Source organism: Podarcis muralis, chromosome 6 (assembly GCF_964188315.1).
Source record: "Podarcis muralis chromosome 6, rPodMur119.hap1.1, whole genome shotgun sequence".
NCBI lineage: Eukaryota > Metazoa > Chordata > Lepidosauria > Squamata > Lacertidae > Podarcis > Podarcis muralis.
This window is the reverse complement of record NC_135660.1, coordinates 42751552-42770033: the sequence shown is the minus strand read 5'-3', so window position 1 is coordinate 42770033 and position 18482 is coordinate 42751552. Positions and strand designations below refer to the sequence as shown.

General features: G+C 43.0%; 1 protein-coding gene across 4 annotated transcripts in view; it reads right to left on the bottom strand.

Annotated features, from left to right (window-relative positions):
* Nucleotides 1-10414: 10414 nt before the first annotated feature.
* The window catches only part of ARMH3 (armadillo like helical domain containing 3), a 133220-nt gene continuing 125152 nt past the window's right edge, over nt 10415-18482 (bottom strand). For all 4 annotated transcript variants that reach the window (XM_028730525.2, XM_028730524.2, XM_028730526.2 and 1 more), the window contains 2 exons: nt 12813-12929; nt 10415-10872 (listed from right to left, as the gene is read on the bottom strand). In XM_028730525.2, the coding sequence (XP_028586358.2) occupies nt 10780-10872; nt 12813-12929 (210 nt within the window). In that variant the 3' untranslated portion in view covers nt 10415-10779. The remainder of the gene's footprint in view (nt 10873-12812; nt 12930-18482) is intronic.

Below are 18482 nucleotides of genomic sequence, written 5' to 3'. Positions count from 1 at the left end.
CAAAATGCTGTGCCGCTTCCCAACCCAACAAAAGGTGTATCCATGCAGCTTGCTAACCAGAAGTGTGAAAAATGCTTTGCTGGAAGCTAATAGTTCAACAAGAGCCAAAGGCTGGGGCTGCAGGGAGAGGGAACATGGCTTTACATTGTTTCCATGTTGTGCAGTGCAATCTTGCACACCCCCTTTGAGGAACTGGCCACCTGTGAATCAGGGACACAGAGAGTTCTGAGCTAAGGCTGGCAGCCTTGTTTTATGCCAACACGGTGAAATGTGTTATGCCACATGGCAGCTTGCAGCTAGACAACAGGGTGCTTTAAGGCAGGAAATGTGAATACAAAACTGCAAAAGTGCCAGGCTGACCCCAGATGGATCCCCATGCTAGAGGCCCACCATCCATCATGATCCTTATGCACCAAGTGCTGCTTTATGTGTGGGTGTGTTTTCCTGCAGACAAGGCAGGGCAGCAAGTCACTGTGTTGAAGGGTATCATGTTATCCATGCTTTCACGCCATATGGTTCAGCTATACCACTTGGCCGACCTCAAGTGCTACAGCTGGCTCCAAAACCAGCAAATATGACAGAGGCAAAGCAAGCACGCCATAAACAAAAACAGATAAGGTCTAAGAGTGGCTGGTGAAACCCAGCCAGATGGGCGGGGTATTGATGATGATGATGATGATGATGATGATGAGAGACCTCCACCAGAAGACAATGCTCAGACTCCCCATCCACTTTGAAAAACGGAACAGGTCCCATGTGCTTTTGGCACACCTCAACAACACAGAAGCAAATCCTTAGACGCAAACACTGTTGAAACTGGGTTGGCTCACAGTACCCTAGGACAAAGTTCTCTGTTCCTTTGATGCAGGCGAGATGCTCTGCTTAGATCAAAGGGCTAACATTTTTCTGCAGGGCATAGAAATTTCATATATAATTATTTGTCATGCTGTACAACTGGAATCAGATGGGCCTTCAATAGTTTACATGGGACATTCATTCATTCCTTCCTTTCATGTCACATGACTTGCTTGATCACGGCAAGTTTAAGATCTTGCCCTGCTGCCAGTCTAAATATTTGCTAGGCATCTACACTCCATTCTAGATATAGGATTCAAGAGCCAGCAATTGACTCTTTCGCATAGAGTTGCTTTGGCTGTTGAATTCAAAAGCCATTGGACTCAACAAAATAGTCCTCAGTATCGATCATGTTCTCTCCCCCATGCACAGGTGTAAACTTCCCACAGCCTCCTCATCCCTAAAGAAGGAAGTCTGGCTCTGGCCCTGATGCAAAATTCACCCTAAAAAGCATCTACTTGAGAAGGAACTTGTAAGGCAAGGATGGAGAACCTGTGGTCTTCCAGGCGTTGTTGGACTCCAACTCCCATCATCACCAGCCAGCATGACCAGTGCTCAAGGATGTCAGGTTGTAATCCAACAATATCTGGAGGGCCACAGGTTCCCTATCCTATATTGAGGATTAGCCATTGAACATGAGCATTGCTGGTGACCTCTACCCTATCTATTCTCATTTCCCTGAACAAGTACACAATGCATATTAAATATGTAACCCAGGTCAGCTGCCAGGGCCCACTGATCACTAGAACTACCCAAGCCAGATGAATCGTGGCAATTGCTCTTATTCCTTGCTGCCAGCAGTAGCCAATCCCTCTCCTTGCCCACCCATCAGTCATGGAGTGGTACAATCTGAAGTGGTGCAGCCTTGCTCCAATCACAGACATGCCTCCTCAACATTTGTGTATGAGGACTTGGGACAGGAACACTGGGGAGAACCAGCTCCAGTGACAGAGAAACAAGGTAATGGCTATTATCAGGGATTATACCCTTCTAATACTGAACTCAAAGCCATCTGGGCAGAAGACCCTGACAACTAGGCAAGATTGGTGATGGTTTTCCTAAGGTACTCATTTGTGGAATGCGTTTGATATGGACCAGCAGGCTTTGTGGTAATAAGCTTCTCGCAAGATAGTAAGCAACCATTTGGGATAGCTTATAAACTGCCCAACCAGAGCCAGAACGCTTGGAACTGCTATTGTGCTGTAGCACAGTGCGTGCACACACACATTTTACAGCAAGACATGCTACTGTAGGAGAGCCCTTTCCAGTGTGAATGTGCCACATTAGTGCCCTGTGGTGACTTATGGGGTGTGAAATGGCTGTAATGAGGACAGAATGCCAGGTAAGCTTCCGTCAGAGCATATGAAGTCTGGATAGTGTGCCTTGGGAGAAGGCTATTGAACAGTTACCCACACTCACAAGCTGCCATAAAGGAAATGTTAATTGAGGCGATAAAAGGCAGCTAGGGAGAAGGCAGATTCTAGTTGATAGCAGCTGGCTGCAATAAATGGGAAAGGGACCTGCTCTCTTAGGGTTGGGAGAGAATGCTTCTTTCCCAAGTAGTTTGCAGGATGGGAGTTGCAGATCCATTGCTTGGCAGAAACCATGCAGCTGAAGGCAGGATAATGTTGGGAATTCCTTGTGAAAATAATCAAATAGCTGATTTTTGGCACAAGGGTCATATACCCCTTCTTCCACTAAACTTGAAGTACTGGTATTCCCCACTGACTTTAATTCTCAGGGATTCTGGGGTCAGGCAGTGTTCATTGTTGGGCTTATCCAGGGGGAGAAGGAGTTTCCCTCTAGCTCCTATACGAAGCCCATATAGCCTGGAAGAAAGCTCTTTAGTCCTAACAAGTTAAAACTATATATATTAAAAACAGAATACTATTATGCCCAAGTGCACTAAGATGCACACAAATGTAAAACAAACATTATGAGATCCTGCTGGACTCAGAATATCTAAGCTGGAAGCTCGTAAATTCAGACATCCAAAAAGAACAAGCCAGGTATCACTGGTTCATACTTCGGCCTGTGACCAGCAGGTTCTCTTTCTCTTGCTTCTTTTTAACATGGGTGGGAGAAATGACCCACCCTACAACCCCTGGGAATAACTTTCCTCCTGTTGCATGCAGGAATAGCAGCTAAGGTTGAGGACTTCTTCTTTTTCTAGCTATTTGTGCTGCGCCTTTACTTATTTTTAAACCAAGTACTGTCTGCACCAGTTTAGTTCTCGGATTCACACTTCACCCATCATCCCTATCTCTGCTTTGGGGAACTTGAGTGGGAATTCTTTCATGGCTCCTAAATCCAGGATGCTTCATCACACACAAAAATACTCAGACTAAGGAAGAAAGTCTGTGGTTGTCTGCCTCTGACTGGGAACAGACACCAAAATGGCGATACACAAATATCCCTCATTAACTAACTCTGTAGTTTGCGCTGCAGTCTCAAGCCGGAAGGCAAGAGGAGCCCTGAAAACAACTGTGTGGAATCTGGACCAATTATTCTTGTGACACAATCATCCCCTACTGGTTGACAGACTATAAGATCCACATTTGCCTAAAGTTCTCATCAGTGACCTAAATCTGGATGTTAACATCAATAACCCAATTTCATCATGAATTCAGCATTTCTCATCACTGCAACAGAGGAAGAGAGCTCTCTAGATGCAGTTAGTGAAGAAGTGGTCCATGAGGCAGGGTAAGACAGGCTTGAACATCCCTTTATTCTCTGTCCGCCCCATGGACAAGGCCAGAAGAATATAATCTGGGTTGGGAAAGACTCAATTCTTGCTAGACAAAGTGTGCCATAACCTTTACAAAAACATTCACAAACTCCCTCAGGGCTGCAAAGAGAGAACTGGAAGCCTTCTGTATTGGAAACATTTATAGAGTCTGCTTCTGAATGATCAACAGATGCCCACAGAGATTCAATTCCTGCCAGGATGAAAAATTGGCAAATATTAAGTTCTCATTCAGTGATTGAGCCGTTTCAGATTTAAATGGGTGAAAGTTGCCATTGTTAGGTGTTCTATTAATGGACCATATAGTGCCTCTGGGCCACTTCGCTTTGCAGTCCAGGGGCTGTCAGAACAATTGCTGGTGCTAGGGACAGAAATTTATTTTGGGGAAATGCAGCAAAATCTGCCTTCTGGTCATTCAGCAGCTGCAAGGCTGCTTGGAGGTAGTTTTCTGTACCAGTTGGCCAGACATGGTCTGAGGTTCTATGAAAAGTGCTGAAATGTCTTATTTTGCATGGACTTTCCTTTTTGTACTGTGCTCAGAAATAGTGCTTGTGAGGAGTACAAGATTAGAACTGCCTGTGGAGATACCTGGGGACTGGAAGTAGCAGAGTCATTACTGCCTGAGCCACTGGAGCTGATGGAATGGGAGCACTTGAGTGGTCTGTGTGTGTGTGTGTGTGTGAGAGAGAGAGAGAGAGAGAGAGAGAGAGAGAGAAAGAAAGAGAGAGAGAGAGAGATGAGGCATGTGGTAGAACATCATTAAGGCATGTGGTAGAACATCATTATCTCATTGGCTGCCCAATATATAGGTAATATGAGGGTGAAATCACCAGCACAATCCCTAACGAGCATGGACAGTGTTTCTAGGATGCTCTTTGTGTATAGCAGTTTTTTAAAAATTGAGAGCAAGAGTTCCTTGGCTTGCAACTATTTATATATGCCCATTGAAAACATCTCTAATTTATCCTTTTCTTAGTTTAGATTCTGCTCAGAATGGAAGGATATTGCAGGGGTCTCCCCCTCACTACTTTATGAACATTCACTTCACAGACATTGTTAATGACTATGAGATTTCAATCGCTCCACTTCAATCCACCCTTTAACTAAGGGCAAGCTGTGAGCAAATGTCCATTTGGCAAATTAAGACTTTCCAGGCAAAGCACGCTGCAGCAGCAGGATTGAGCACGCTCCAGGAGCAGAAGCCAGGATGTTGGGGGAGGGTGGTCCTGAGAACCAGACAGGAGTGCTGAGATATGCTTGTTTGTGCTTTGGTTAAAACATTAACAAGATTGCTCTGAAAGCTTTGCAAGAGGTTGGCTGCCAAAATTAAATGTTTAGAATTTAAAAGCATCCATTTTTATTAAAGTCTGACATATTGCTGGCTCTGGCTTCAGTATTGGCGCCTACAGATGAGGAGAACTGGGCACTGAAAGACCAAGACCAAAGGTGGGCAGGGTGGCCAAGATGCAAATGAGGGCACGATTCCTGCACCTTTAATGGCTATGCAGAGCACAGAATTTCAGCAGGTACAGTTTGCATGTTATTCTCTCCTCCACATAACTATTTATAGAGGTATAGGTGCCCTGCCCTCATCTGCATCTTGGCCCCCTAAATATGGGTGCAAGGAGGCTATTCTGTATGCAAGCATTGCCATTATAGAAGAACAAGGGAGACATTCGTGTTGAGTTCTGGCACCCCACCCCACCCCCGAAAAATAGTACTGCTTAGATCACATATAAGTTAAAAAATAGGCACATCCACTTTCATGTTTTGTGGTACATACCCCCTCCCTCCTAAGATTAGGTCATTATATGCAGTTAAAATATTTGTCTTCTGGCTTCTGCCACTCCACTTAAGACCTGGCAACTCCAGAGTCTCAGAGGCAGCTAAATTGATGGCAAAGACAGCTATAAATTAACCATTATAAAATTTATTCAAGTGCTCCATATAGATCTGTCGAAATTCTCCACCACAAGCCCCATCTTAGTCTCCCTCATTAGCGCTAAACATGCCCTGTCTCTAAAGCAGTGTTTTTCAACCACTGTTCCGCGGCACACTAGTGTGCCGCGAGATGTTGCCTGGTGTGCCGTGGGAAAAATTGAAAAATTCGAAAGATTTAAAAATAAAGTATTTTATAATTTTTCACATTTCTGTTTACTTACTATTTCATAATAAAGTAATTATAAAATACTTTCTTTGTGTTTATTTGATTCCTATTCAAGAGAATTACTTTATATATAGTCAATATAGGCACAGAGTTAAATTTTTTAACATTTTCTAATGGTGGTGTGCCTCGTGATTTTTTTTCATGAAACAAGTGTGCCTTTGCCCAAAAAAGGTTGAAAAAGAGTCTGAGCCAGCATCAGGTGGAAGGAATGGAGGAAAATCCAAGAGGAATTAGCAGAGATGAAAAGCTACAGCTGTCTCAGACAGGGGCCATGGCTCAGAATAAGGGAGACCCCACTGGAGATAGATTTGTGCTAACTAATCTAGAATCACTAATTCACAGCTCTGAGTTCTTTCTCTTTCTATGGCCTCTGCTACATAATTTCCATAACTCTCAAGGGACAAACCACTGCCTGGGAGACAGCTGTGGTTCCAGACAGGATAAAAGGAAGGCCAGTCAACAAAATAATCAAACCCAAGTTTTGCCTTGGGCCTAATGCACTGCCTCTGATACTATACTGTATGACATGAGTTCTGCTGGAAAAAACCCAGTGAGCAATACAGTAGCAACAGAAAGAGGGAATGTTACGAAGTACCCCTAAATTCAGATTTTGCTCTAAGTATTGTAGCCTGCACCTGAGAATGGAAGCTCTGTTATGATCTGGAAGACAAGGAATGAACCACCTGCAATGTGTCCTGCTAAATACATTGGCAGCTGTCTTCTTGACATCCTTCCTTATCACTTGTAAATTTAAAAGTAAAACACAAGAGCATCAGACTCTTTCTGGAAGTGTTAAGCCAAGACACCTAAAATGTCACTTTTTCATTTTCCCCACATAGCTAATTAAGAAGTTTCAGTGGCATCAGGCTCCCACCAGAAAATAGTGATGGTGTTAATCTTTTTCCCCTTCCGCACCTGGACATCAGAAAGAAGTTACACCTTTAGAAGGCATTTCTCAGAGATTTAGGACAATCTCTTCCTGGCTGGCATAATTTAGAAACTTTTAGCACCCAATGCTTTCAGGAAGGCAATGTTTTTAGTCTTTTATTGTAAATATTAAACTCAGATTTGGTTGTAAAAGCTGCTAATAGCCTGCTCAGAGTTAGGGGCTTCTTATCTTCAAGGGTTGGACTCTTATCTCCCAGGATCTTCACTAAGGTTGTAATCTGTGACTCTCAGATCCACAGACCCACTCTGCAGGTGTCAGAAACTGTGTCCTCTTCTTCACAGAACAGGCCATATGCCCCTTCGTTACACTACCTCATTTTATTTTTCCTTGTTTTTGTTCTTTTTGCTGTACCAGAATGGCTCCAGGATGATACTACCCAACTCTCCTCTGCATCCCTTACCAAAATACTCTGAGCCAGTGCTCTTAAGGTGGCAACAGATCTTTCCCTTCTCCATGCTTGTCCTACTGCTCTAAAAATCCCTCCCCACCCCGTGCAATTTTTTTGCCTTTCCCTTCACATTTCTTCCAAACAGATTTGTATAGCACATCCTCAGCAGCAATTTTCTCCACCATGTTTCTCTCCTTTATGCTCACAAACCACTTCAAGCATTTCCACTATTAAAAAAAGACTTCCCTGTTTTCTGTTAAGAAAGCCAAATAGCTCATACCGTTAGTTGCTTCAAGCTCTCCAGAACTGAAATCCTTTTCCTTTGCCAGTCATCCCAAACGTTTTCCTCATTTGTTAATATTGCCAAATTGTGTTCCATCTTCTTTTTTCAACGTGTGCTGCACAAGCCCCCTCCTGCAGTTTTTGTGGTAAGGCCGGTGCTTTAGAATTATTTCCTTTTATTGCTGTGGCCAGGCAGCTCCCCCCCTCCTCAATTTCTTGTTAGCATTCTTCCTTTGCTGTATATTTCTGCGAATTGAAAGCTTGCACCATTAGTTTTAACCCTTTTATTAGCTTTAAACTCATTTAAACTTAGCCTGTTGTTAGTGTGTTGTGAACATCGGCATCAATTGATTCTGCTTAATAGCTTTCAACAAATATGTTACAGTAATTCCTTCCAATAAAAAAATTACTTTAGATTTCGTTGTCCATGACTACCCATGGAGTGCCAAATTCCAAAGTGTGTTCAGGCTCAAGCACAAAAGATCCTAAAAATAGGTGCCAAGGTTGCATGTGCAAGCTTGCATTGCGTGCACACTGCACACTTCATAAGAGAGACCCTTGACTCAAGCCACCTTGAATTGCTTGACATGTGCTTATAGTGAGGGTAGCATCTTCCCCCAGCCAACCTTTTGTCACAAGCATCAAGGGATATGCATGCAAACAGGAAGTGCGCTACTGCTCAAAGAATTCCAGTAGAAAAATGACATTGTGTTGTATCCAAAGCTGAGTGAGGGACATTCCACTTGCACAATGAGACTTCTTCTGCCTCTGCTCTACCCACCCTCTCCATATCTGCTGCAGGGGGGAGTTCCACCGTGCAAGCCAAAGTCTGTTGTGCAAGAGAAATGACAGTGTTGGATACAACCTATGGATACAAACTACAATCCAAGATGCTTCCAACTGAGTCAGATAAACCCAAAGGCATCAATTCATAATAATACCAATCACTATAAACTAGGAAGTACATCCTAAAACAAAGGGTACTCCTATAACAAACTGAGAACTAACTACAGAATGCAGATTGGAAAGGGGGAAGTGCAGAAACACACACCTTGCTGAAAAGAACTCTGATGACCTCTATGAAGACCCCACTCCCAGCCCAAAGTATAGGACCACAGAGCTTCTCTTCCTGGTTAATTCTGAGGAGGATGACCCTGCCTACCAAGCAAGAGAAGGCACATGAACAAATGAAAAGATTCCATGTGGTCACATGGGAGAGAAGTAAAAGGCTCTTGAGCAGGGGTTGCCACCTACCCACTCAGTCACAACCTCTTCTACTGGCTGCAAAGTAATACATCTCTCAAACCCAATTTCAGCTGGGGAGGGGACCCGGTGAGTGCCGCAGAAGTCAAATGTGCTCTGTGTTGGTAACCCCTGCAACTGGTTTGACAAAGAAAATGCTTGCAGGTAACAAACTGAAAAGGATTCAAAGAATTAAGCTTGCAATTTTCAAACCCAACTTCTCTCCACCTCGCAGATCCCATCCTAAATACTTCACTGAAGATGGCAAGTGCTCTTTAGCAAGGACGATGTCGTTTGTGTATTTGGTACAGCGGCAAGCACAGCATTAGCACCAAGAAAATGTTAAGAGTAGTAATAATTTATTACCTCTCCCCCAAAAGAGCACAAAAAGATACACTGCACACAATAGAGTGATCAGAGGCGCCACACCCCTCCCTGGCCCCTTACTGCCAAATTCTATATACATCATCTTACAGGTGCTATTTCAGCAGCAAGGTGTTCATAGTGTTTCTTCTAGAGGGGGGAAAAAGAATTATTCCTTGAAATTCAGAGTCCACTGCTAAGCATGGCTGAGATCCATCAATGTACTGGGGAAGGGAGGTTCTCATTGGAGTCCAAAAAGAGCAGAGGACTCACACAAGTTGGCAGTCTGTTCTGAATAATAACCAACATACACCAGGAAAGAGCCCAGCAAGGGTGCCTGTACACCTGCTTGCTGAATCCTGTTGGCATCCATTGGACATGGTTCTGCAACCTGGAAGATAATATGCAGGTAGGAGGCAACCCCCTGCAACAGATACTGTGCCAAATCCTCCCAACATTTTAATTAAGAATTCAGACTCTAAATTTTAGTGCTCATCTGATTGAGATTTCCAGTCTGAGTACAGTACCAAAGGTATGATCAATTCCTGGCTTCCCAACAGAGCACAGGCCTATATTTCTAGAAAAAAGATAACAAAAATCGATGGGGCAGCTGACTGCACAAACATGTCCTATAATCTGCCGTTGCAGCCCTTGGTGGACAGGAGTACAGAACAGAATGCCAGAGATGTAGAACACTGATTGGCCCCATCCCAGGCTTCTTTTCCCCTAAAATGCTGTGAGATACTCACCAACTAATTAATTCCCTACTTCTACCTATGCAATGAAGCACTTTATTGGAGCACAGAGAAGGTAGACTTTGACAGAGGAAGGGAAGGTGAACTAAGCAGTTCCTGCTTCAGTCAATGTGAAATTTGGCATAGGCAGTGTACGTGTTGATCAGAGATGCTGAAGAACCTAATGTAGGAGCTTAGTTAACCTACTGGAATCAGGGGAAAATGGGTTCCTTCTGATACACAACAACTGTATTAGCATTAAAAGGAGAGGGCATTCTCTTTTATTGGTCCTATGGGGTCAGGGTGGGGAATCAATGGCATATATTCAAATCCTTAATCCCCAGAGTCTTAGAACAGGGCAGTAGGAATAGCAGAGGTGAGCTCATAGAGGTAACCTCTTAGTTCAGGAACTCCAGAGACCAAGTGTTTTAGGCAGGACACTGGGAAACCTCTTGAAGAGAATCTCTTGCAAGCACCATTCAGTCAGGAGGCCCTAACTCAGAGTGAAGGGCAGAGACTTCAGCTGGTAATTTCCACACCAGTTTGAGATGGGGCTGGCAATACACATGGGCAACAGATGCAAAGCACCCAAGTCAAGCAGATAACTTATAGACAGAAGTTCAGTCAATCGGCCCCTTATTATAAAGGACTTAGTTCCCATGGCCTGCACTACTTTCTCTTCCTCGGCATCATCAGACAGGTTGCAGAGAATCAGAAGGATGAGCTCTCCCAACAACACTGCTTTGCTCTAATTTTGCTCACTTGGGGAAAAAACTCTTATCCCTGCACAATAGTTGCTGCACAGAGAAAAGCGAGAAAAAGCGGTAACTACATATTCCTCTTCCTCACTCCCAACTCCACAGTGTAGTCAACATCACCAGTTCTCTGTGCTCAGGAATGTGGGACAAGTCCAGTTCTTCCCTTGATGATTCCTGGGGAAAACCACACAAGCACTAGGGATAGACCACCCCACAATCAGGAGTTACAGCCAATGCTGGGGAAAGGGACTCAGTGATGCCAGGACTGGCCAGGAAGCAGGATGGTAACTCCGCTTCAGGAGATGGTTGAGAATTCTTTAAGCAAGGTTTCCTGGCTGAGAGTGTTGAAGGCCAGATTTCGCCGGACATTGATGCTGATGGATCGAACCTGTGTGAGAGAGAACAGTCATTTCATATACCACTTACACAGACCAGCACCTCTGGCACTGAAGGAGACCCCTGATAGGTGAGCTTTTGTTGCAACGTGATTGGCTTGGGGAAGAAAGCCTACCAACAAACTAAGACTTTCAACAACCACAAGGATGTTCAGTCACATCAAAACAGCCTATGAATCTCTCTCATGCTGCTTGCAATCTACCTAGGTGTCGAGATGGCTGAAAAATTTCCTTCCTGTCTATCTTTGTGTCTCAGGTGGTTCAGAGCTTGTGGGCCAAGACAGAGCTCTTGGGAATTGGGTGAATTCAACCCAGAGGTAAATTGGAGGAAGTATGTGGTGGCGAGGTCAGGATTAGAGCTAGTGGAGGTCCAATAGCAGTGGCAAGACAGAATGGGAAATTGGCTAGATGCAAGGTTGGCAGGACTGTGAACAGCTCCCAGGCATGCAGCTTCAGTACACAACTGAGCCACAAGTGGTGCAAGCCCTGAGTCCTGGATGGATGTTTACTGCTTTGAAGTCCAATAAGGTTTCTTCTGCATCCTGCACAAGCCAGGAGAAGAAACTTAAGAGCTTGTACTCTCCTCCTTTCTCTATGTTTATAAATGGAATTCACTGTAATGATATGTGGCAAGGACCGCTGGTTTCAATGGTTTTAAAAGAGGACTGGGAAAAGCCATGGGTGATAGGTCTGTTAAGTCATGACAGCTGCCTTCAGGGACACTGTAAGAAACAGAATGCTGAACTAGCTGAACCTTTTGGGTTTCCCTCTAGATCACCTTCTATTTGTAGTCATAGATAAAGGTACATAATTCTGCATACAAATTCAGAACACAGCAATCAAAATAAACAGTGCAGATCTGGGACATTTCCATACTTGATTGTTGAACATGTTTGGTTCAGAGTATGTACCCCTTTACTATTAAATAGGGCAGCAGATCTTAACTGGTAAATAATGGGATTTTGTCAACATACAACCAAACCAGGTCAATTGGATTCTTCCCTTCTGCTTTGATAGCAAACTCAGGGAATACACAAAACATTTATTGTAGTTCTCAGAGATTGGCTTGTAAGAGGCTCAAGAAGTCTCTAGAGAAATAGGGATTAAACTGGTTGCATTTGTTCAATCATCAGATGAAGAATAATGACGAAAGCTTCCTTGTCTTCATTCAACTGGGAAGAGAGTCCATTTGAACATTTCTGATAGAAAAACTGGAGGAAGGAAGACCGCTGGCAATTGTGTTAGCTATACTCAGTGAAACTGAATCTAAACTACTAGCATTTAGGAGGATGGACTCTGGAAAAAGTATAATCTCAGAAAATTGGAAAAAGCAAATCTGCATTTTAATCAAGGGAAATGTAAAGTTAGTGAACAGCAGGGCATACTGAGCAGCAACAATTCCTGAAAGAAAGGGGGGGGGGAGAACTTAGGCAGCACACACAGCTGATGCACAAAAAGTAGCAGAGAACATGGTACAAGGGAAGGGGAATATGCCACCTGCTTGTATGAATGCACAGATCTGTTTCTGAACATGGCTGTTTCAAGCTTCTGTGTTTGGCAATTTCCCTCTTGGGAAATTCAAATGAAAAACCACCCTTATTCTTGTTCTGTCAATGGAACTATTGGAACATGCTCATCTGATGAGCTGCTGGCAGGTTCAATCAGCATGAGATTTCTCTGGCTCTGTCCTTCAGGAACATGCAGGAAAAGAGTGCAAGAAACCCTGAGATAAATGGAGGTAAAACCTTCTTTCCCTAATCATGTCTCGCCAGCATCCTGTTCAAAGTGACCTAATGAAAAGTACACTAGTTTGCCACCTGCACCAGTCATATTTATGGATAATAAAAGGGACGTTCTGGCTGTGCTGTGGCTGCTCTGCAAAGTAGACCATGGGCCAAGACTTTGAGGCTCCTACTCAAGAGCTGAAACTCACCAGTTCTTTAAAGAAAGCAGCTTCTTTGTGTTGCTCCGAGTAGCGTTCATATTGGTCCAGCCCATCCTGCAACTTTAGGGTGAGGGTGTCGTAGTTGGAGCGCACCACTTCCAAAACCTGCACCAGAAATACACAATGAGAAAGAAGAATCAGCTTGTTGAAAATTGTTCAATCTACAGCATTCACCAGTGAGGGTACAGGAATCCTACTGCCTTAACGGGAAATGAGGATGGAAGAGGAATCTGCCAAACTTGGAGGAGCTCTGCCAAGTAGATCTATAAAAATGTGCTGCCTAGCACCTTGAAGATGCTCTCCACAGGTGCAATCTATGCACTACACAACAGAGAATGGGGCGGTGCAGTGGAATGAATACATGTTTATGTGCTGCAAGGTCACTTCTGAATAGTTTTGTCAGCAATCCTGCTGTTGCTAGAACAGGCTGCCTCCTCTGAAAACAGGCTCCTTCCTTGATTCTGTTTGTCAGGTTTACTGGCAGTGAGGAAAAAATCGCCAGCAGTAACAGCTATCTACAGATTCAATTGGCCATTTTCTTGCATATGTGCCGAGGTTGCGATGGGAATAATAAGTGTTTGAAAGCGTAGACCTCAAGCACAGAGATCAGACCCAGGAGGAAGAATAATTCACTCCCGAATGCAACTAGCCACTAGGGACTGAGCATAATAGAATAATACACCCTCTGCCAGACAGTTAAATAGAAAGCTATCACCACAGCTCCATGAATCAGAACTCTGTCCTCTTGCCAACTGTACAGATTCAAGTCATCTGCAATTAACCACAGAAAGAAGGTGAAGTGTACTTGAAAGGGAAGGAGGCTCTGAACAGAGCTGTCTTCTGAATGTGTGCTTCAAGGGAGTGCGTACAAGGTTCTCACCTGTTTAGCTTCTTCTTACCATGACACATTGAAAAAGCTACCATGATCTTATTTTAAAATGCCTGAAGAGACAGTGAGAATGCAAGAGTTTGCACACACAAGTTCTCAACACTGGGTTTTTTAAAATTAAAAAAGGCATATTAAGTTTAGTATCGATTACTTTCCTTCCATATTTAAATGGTTGTCTATTCCTGGGTATTGACCTGAAGTCTCTGACATCATTTCTGGGTGGGCTTTCTTGCTGTTGTGCAACACATTAAGTCACATCAGCCTCCTCCTGCTGCACATTAAGCTCTGTTGCTTATAGGCATTCTCACTAGTGACCCCCCCCCCAACTGTCTGTGAAATGTTCTCCCCGGGAAATGCACCTGGTACCATCATTATTACTCAGGCCGCTGCTAATCGTTGGCTCCTATGGTGATGGTCACCTTTAGCAGGGTGGATAAATGCTTTTAGTATTTTGGATTTCCTTGTTTTAAATTTTCTGGTTTTAATTGTTTTATCTGTGGTCTGTTATCTTGTTAAATTGCTTTGAGACTTTCTTTTGTGTAAATCAACTAACAAATATAAGTAATAACAAGAACTCCAGCAGCAAACAGAGGCGTGTATTCCAAACCTCTCAGGAAAAAACCCCCAGAAAGAGACAAAGCTTAATTGTCCCTGTTGGATTAGCACAGCTTTTAAACAGATCACCTCACTTTCTGAAGATGTGTAAGCCTCAATTTGTGGGCAGAGATGGCACACAAAAATACCTGTTAGGAGTGTTGCAAAAAGAGAGGTCCAGCAGGCAGGGGAATAGCTGCAACGGTTTTTAAGCCAAGAACACGGCAGGGAGCAGCTCTTCCACAAATCTCAGTTCCCCATTCCTACACTCTGTTGAGGACCAGTGTTTACCCTGGCATTTGCGGTGGTTTTGCCTGAACCGTCTTCTCTTTCCACAAGTGACAAATCCAGTTTAGAATTTATGTAATTTGAAGATCTAGGCTGAGGCCACTCACAGCAGGAACAGAGCTGGCTCCTTTGATAAATCTGCTTTGTTCTTCATGCAGATAAACCCTGCTCCAGATTTCTCTGCAGCTTGTTTCCCCCCCAGAAGTAGCAGCTACCACCCTGCTACTGCCTGCCGTATCTTAGGGATGCAAGATGTGGGTAGTAAAGCGAGGTCAATCCCTGAAGAAGCTGCAACTTGTAGCAACAGTCTTGCACATTACCAATTTCTCTGCACCTCAGTAAGTAGGAACAACACTTGAGTTGCAAGTGACAATTTGCAATACAGGAGGCTGTCTAAGTGAGCATCAAATTACAGTTGCTATGGAACAAATGAAGGGTGTCAGTCCAAGAATTTTTAGGAACAGGCTGGTTTTGTCTACTTGGTGGAAATCCTCACTACTGTCAAAGATTTAGACATGTTGTTCTCATGAACCAAGAGCCCATGATGTTCTCTGCAAAAATGAATTATTTCCCAATCATTCTAAAAGACAGATTTTTGTCCATGTATAGAAAAAACATGGATCTTATTAAGCAACTTGTGAGAATTTAAAGCTCTTGTGCTTGTATGGTCAAATATAGTTTTGCAAATAAGAAGATCAGGTATCTATTGCAACTCAGCCATGTTGTGGTATGTGGTTGTTTCTGGAACTACAGTCAGAGATGCTGATCTGAGGCAGGTACCAGACCTCTTACACAGTGAGTTAAAAAACAAACAAACATCTATCCCAGCCACATTGGTATCCTATTAATATGGAAGGCAGAGACAGCACCCAAAACACATCGCCAGTATGATAATTGAATGAACTTCTTGAACTATCAAGGGAACATAGAGGTGCAAAAAGACTGTTTCTGATGGAATAAAATCCTACTGAATTACTGAGAGACTTTATATTTTATAGTGTTAGAATACATCTCCTGATAAATCAGTATTGGCTTTCCTAATATAAACATCACATGGCAGGACAGAGTCTCAAACAAAGATGTGCTCTTCCAAGCCAACATTCTCAGCATGTTCACGCTTCTGTCTCAGTGACATCTACCCTGGCTTGGTCTTGGACACAGAATGGAAGATGGCAGGATCCCCAAGGAGCTGGCTCCAGGCTCCAGGCCTGCTGGCAGATCATGTTATAAAGATGTCTGCAAACATGATATGAAGGCTGGCAACATTAAAACTGCAGTGTCTGGAGACAGTCAGCAGGGACAAGCGGAGAAATGACCGCTGGGAGACCAGAGAGAGAGGAAACACCATGGTACACGTGCATCAGCAGAAGTGAACACCTTCATCTGCCCCAGCTGCATCAAAACATGTCTCTCATATTGGTCTCTACAGCTACAGCAGGTGCTGTAACTCTCCAACAATTTGAGCTACCACAATGGCACAGTCTTCCATTGTCTATCGAGATGGATGGATGTCAACAATATAAAAAGATGGTGTTTGGGACGTGTGTGCTATGAATGTGCCTGATTTGGGTAATCAGCACTAAAAAAAATTCAGATTATTATATTCTGCATATCAGGAACACTTCTATATAAAACGTCACAGGTTTTAACCATGCTATGCACCCATCAAGGGTACTTCGGGGTGGGGACTATAGTCTAAATGCTCTTTCATGAGTCACATTTCTTGTGCACATGTAAAGATAGCCTATTTGTTGCAAATTTGAAAATGATGTTCCTTATGAGGAGGGAACCCATCAGATTCTTGCTTTAAGAAGGAACTTGTAACCATTTCCAAACAGGTATGTATTGTTGAAGATTAGATCTTTCTTTCACCGTGTTATCACTGAATAGGCCTTCACTCCATGACCTCTCTTATAGGTTTAGTAGCAAGAAAAAATAAACGCCCCACGGCAAGGAAATAATTGTAGCTCTGGGGACTGTGGAACTGCATATATGGGAAATCGAAAAGTGTTAAGATTTTAATAGCTACCTTGGAAACAAGGAAGGTTGTGCAATTAGTGCCCCTATTTTGCTTTCCCCCCTCCTAATTTGAGCACACAAAGGGGGTCATACGAACTCGCAGTAATATCTGTCATGAGGTTATTTCAGAAACAGCTAAGAAGATAAGCCAAAGATGCAATTGCCTTAGTTTCTTTTGAAAGTGGCAACCTATATTATCCCTGTAACAGAAAGCTGATGGAAGTTATAGTCCAAAACACATCTGGCACACACCAGGTTGGGGAAGACCATCCTAACCAAAGCCCTTTCAGAGCAAAATATAATGAACTGCTAGACCTGCAGTGTTTACCTTCCAGAATACAGCTAGATGGGACAGATCAGCCCAATGAGTTTGATTTAAACAGCTATTTCCTATGCATTCTTCCAAAACAAATAAAGTTAATTAAGCACTGTATGTCACAAAAATGGTCCTACACTTAACATGCCAATCCATTATCCAAAAGCATGTCTCTGGAAACTATTAGCTGCTAATATAATTTCTTCCTGTAACTGAAAGACTTATCACTTTAACTGGAAAGCAGTGACTGCATCTGTACATAAAACAACAGATAATTGACAAATTTTACAAGAGTGTTCTAATTAATACAGGAAAAGCTGAAAAATTGTATCAGTCTGCAGACAGCATCTTAAGAATTTGCTGATGCAGCTGAAGTCTCTGCTGGAATTAATTCCTAGAAGCAGCAAAGACAAAGTATGTAACTAAATAATTAGATGTTAAATAAAAACAAAACACTCAGCACATTTTGCAACTGTTTCTAGATTTCTAGAATGTGACTGGACCACCCACAATATTCATCTGAGATCCATTAACAGTGTTCAGCTCAATTCCACCAAAATCCCAATTCCTCACTCGAGTAATTATTTACTAAATTAAATTTGCATAGTTTCTGAACTATTGTGTAATTTACTGCAACACTTAGTCTTTCATAGTGTGCTGAACATTTAGGTGAGGCCTTGGGGAAGCGAGAAAGCAAGGTAAAAGGCAATATATAACTGCACAAATGACAAGGGAAGGGAATTGTGCATAAACACTATTCCTGACCAAGAAAAGCTTTGTCCAAGTTTCCATGGTTTCTATTTTTTTTTGAAATCCCTCCCTCAACTTCTTTTCAATTCAGCCTAATGTTCCTTAGAGCACTCAACACATTAACAAGCATCGTGTTATCTCAGCAAATGAAGAAGTAGTGAATGTATCTGAATCTATTTTCATTTAAGGTATTTATTAAGGAACATGCACATTAGAACCATCACATGAATGGCCCTTCACAGTTATGGCTAGTGTACAGTGTCCATTCCTAGAAATTTCAGATCTGGCCATATGACACATGTCTTGGTTACATTTCATCTGGACTACTGTATTTTCACTCTGTGTAGGGTTGCCTATGTAGAGTGCTTGGAAACTTCAGCTGGTTCAGAACGCTGCAGCCAAGATGCTAACCAGGGCTGGTTATAGGCAGTATGTGACTTTCTTCATACAACATCTTCACTGGCCATCAGTCTATTTCCAAGTGCAATTCAAACTGCTGTTGATGCTCAACAATGCCTCAAACAGCTTTGGTTGATGTTACCCTAAGGACCACTTTCCCCCATACAAACGTGCCTGGGTTTAAAGATCTATAGAAGAGGCTCCCCTCTCTGTCATTTGGTGGAACTTGAAAAGGGTCCTTTTTAGTGGCTGCACAGGCCCTGGAACTCCCTTCTTACGAAGCTTTATTTCTCTAGTGATCTTTTGATAAGTGAACACCTTTCTAATTATACAGGCTTTTAGCCAGTTCCACTGATCTGTTTAATCTACTGCCTGCTTTTGTTAAATAGCCACTGCTTTATTG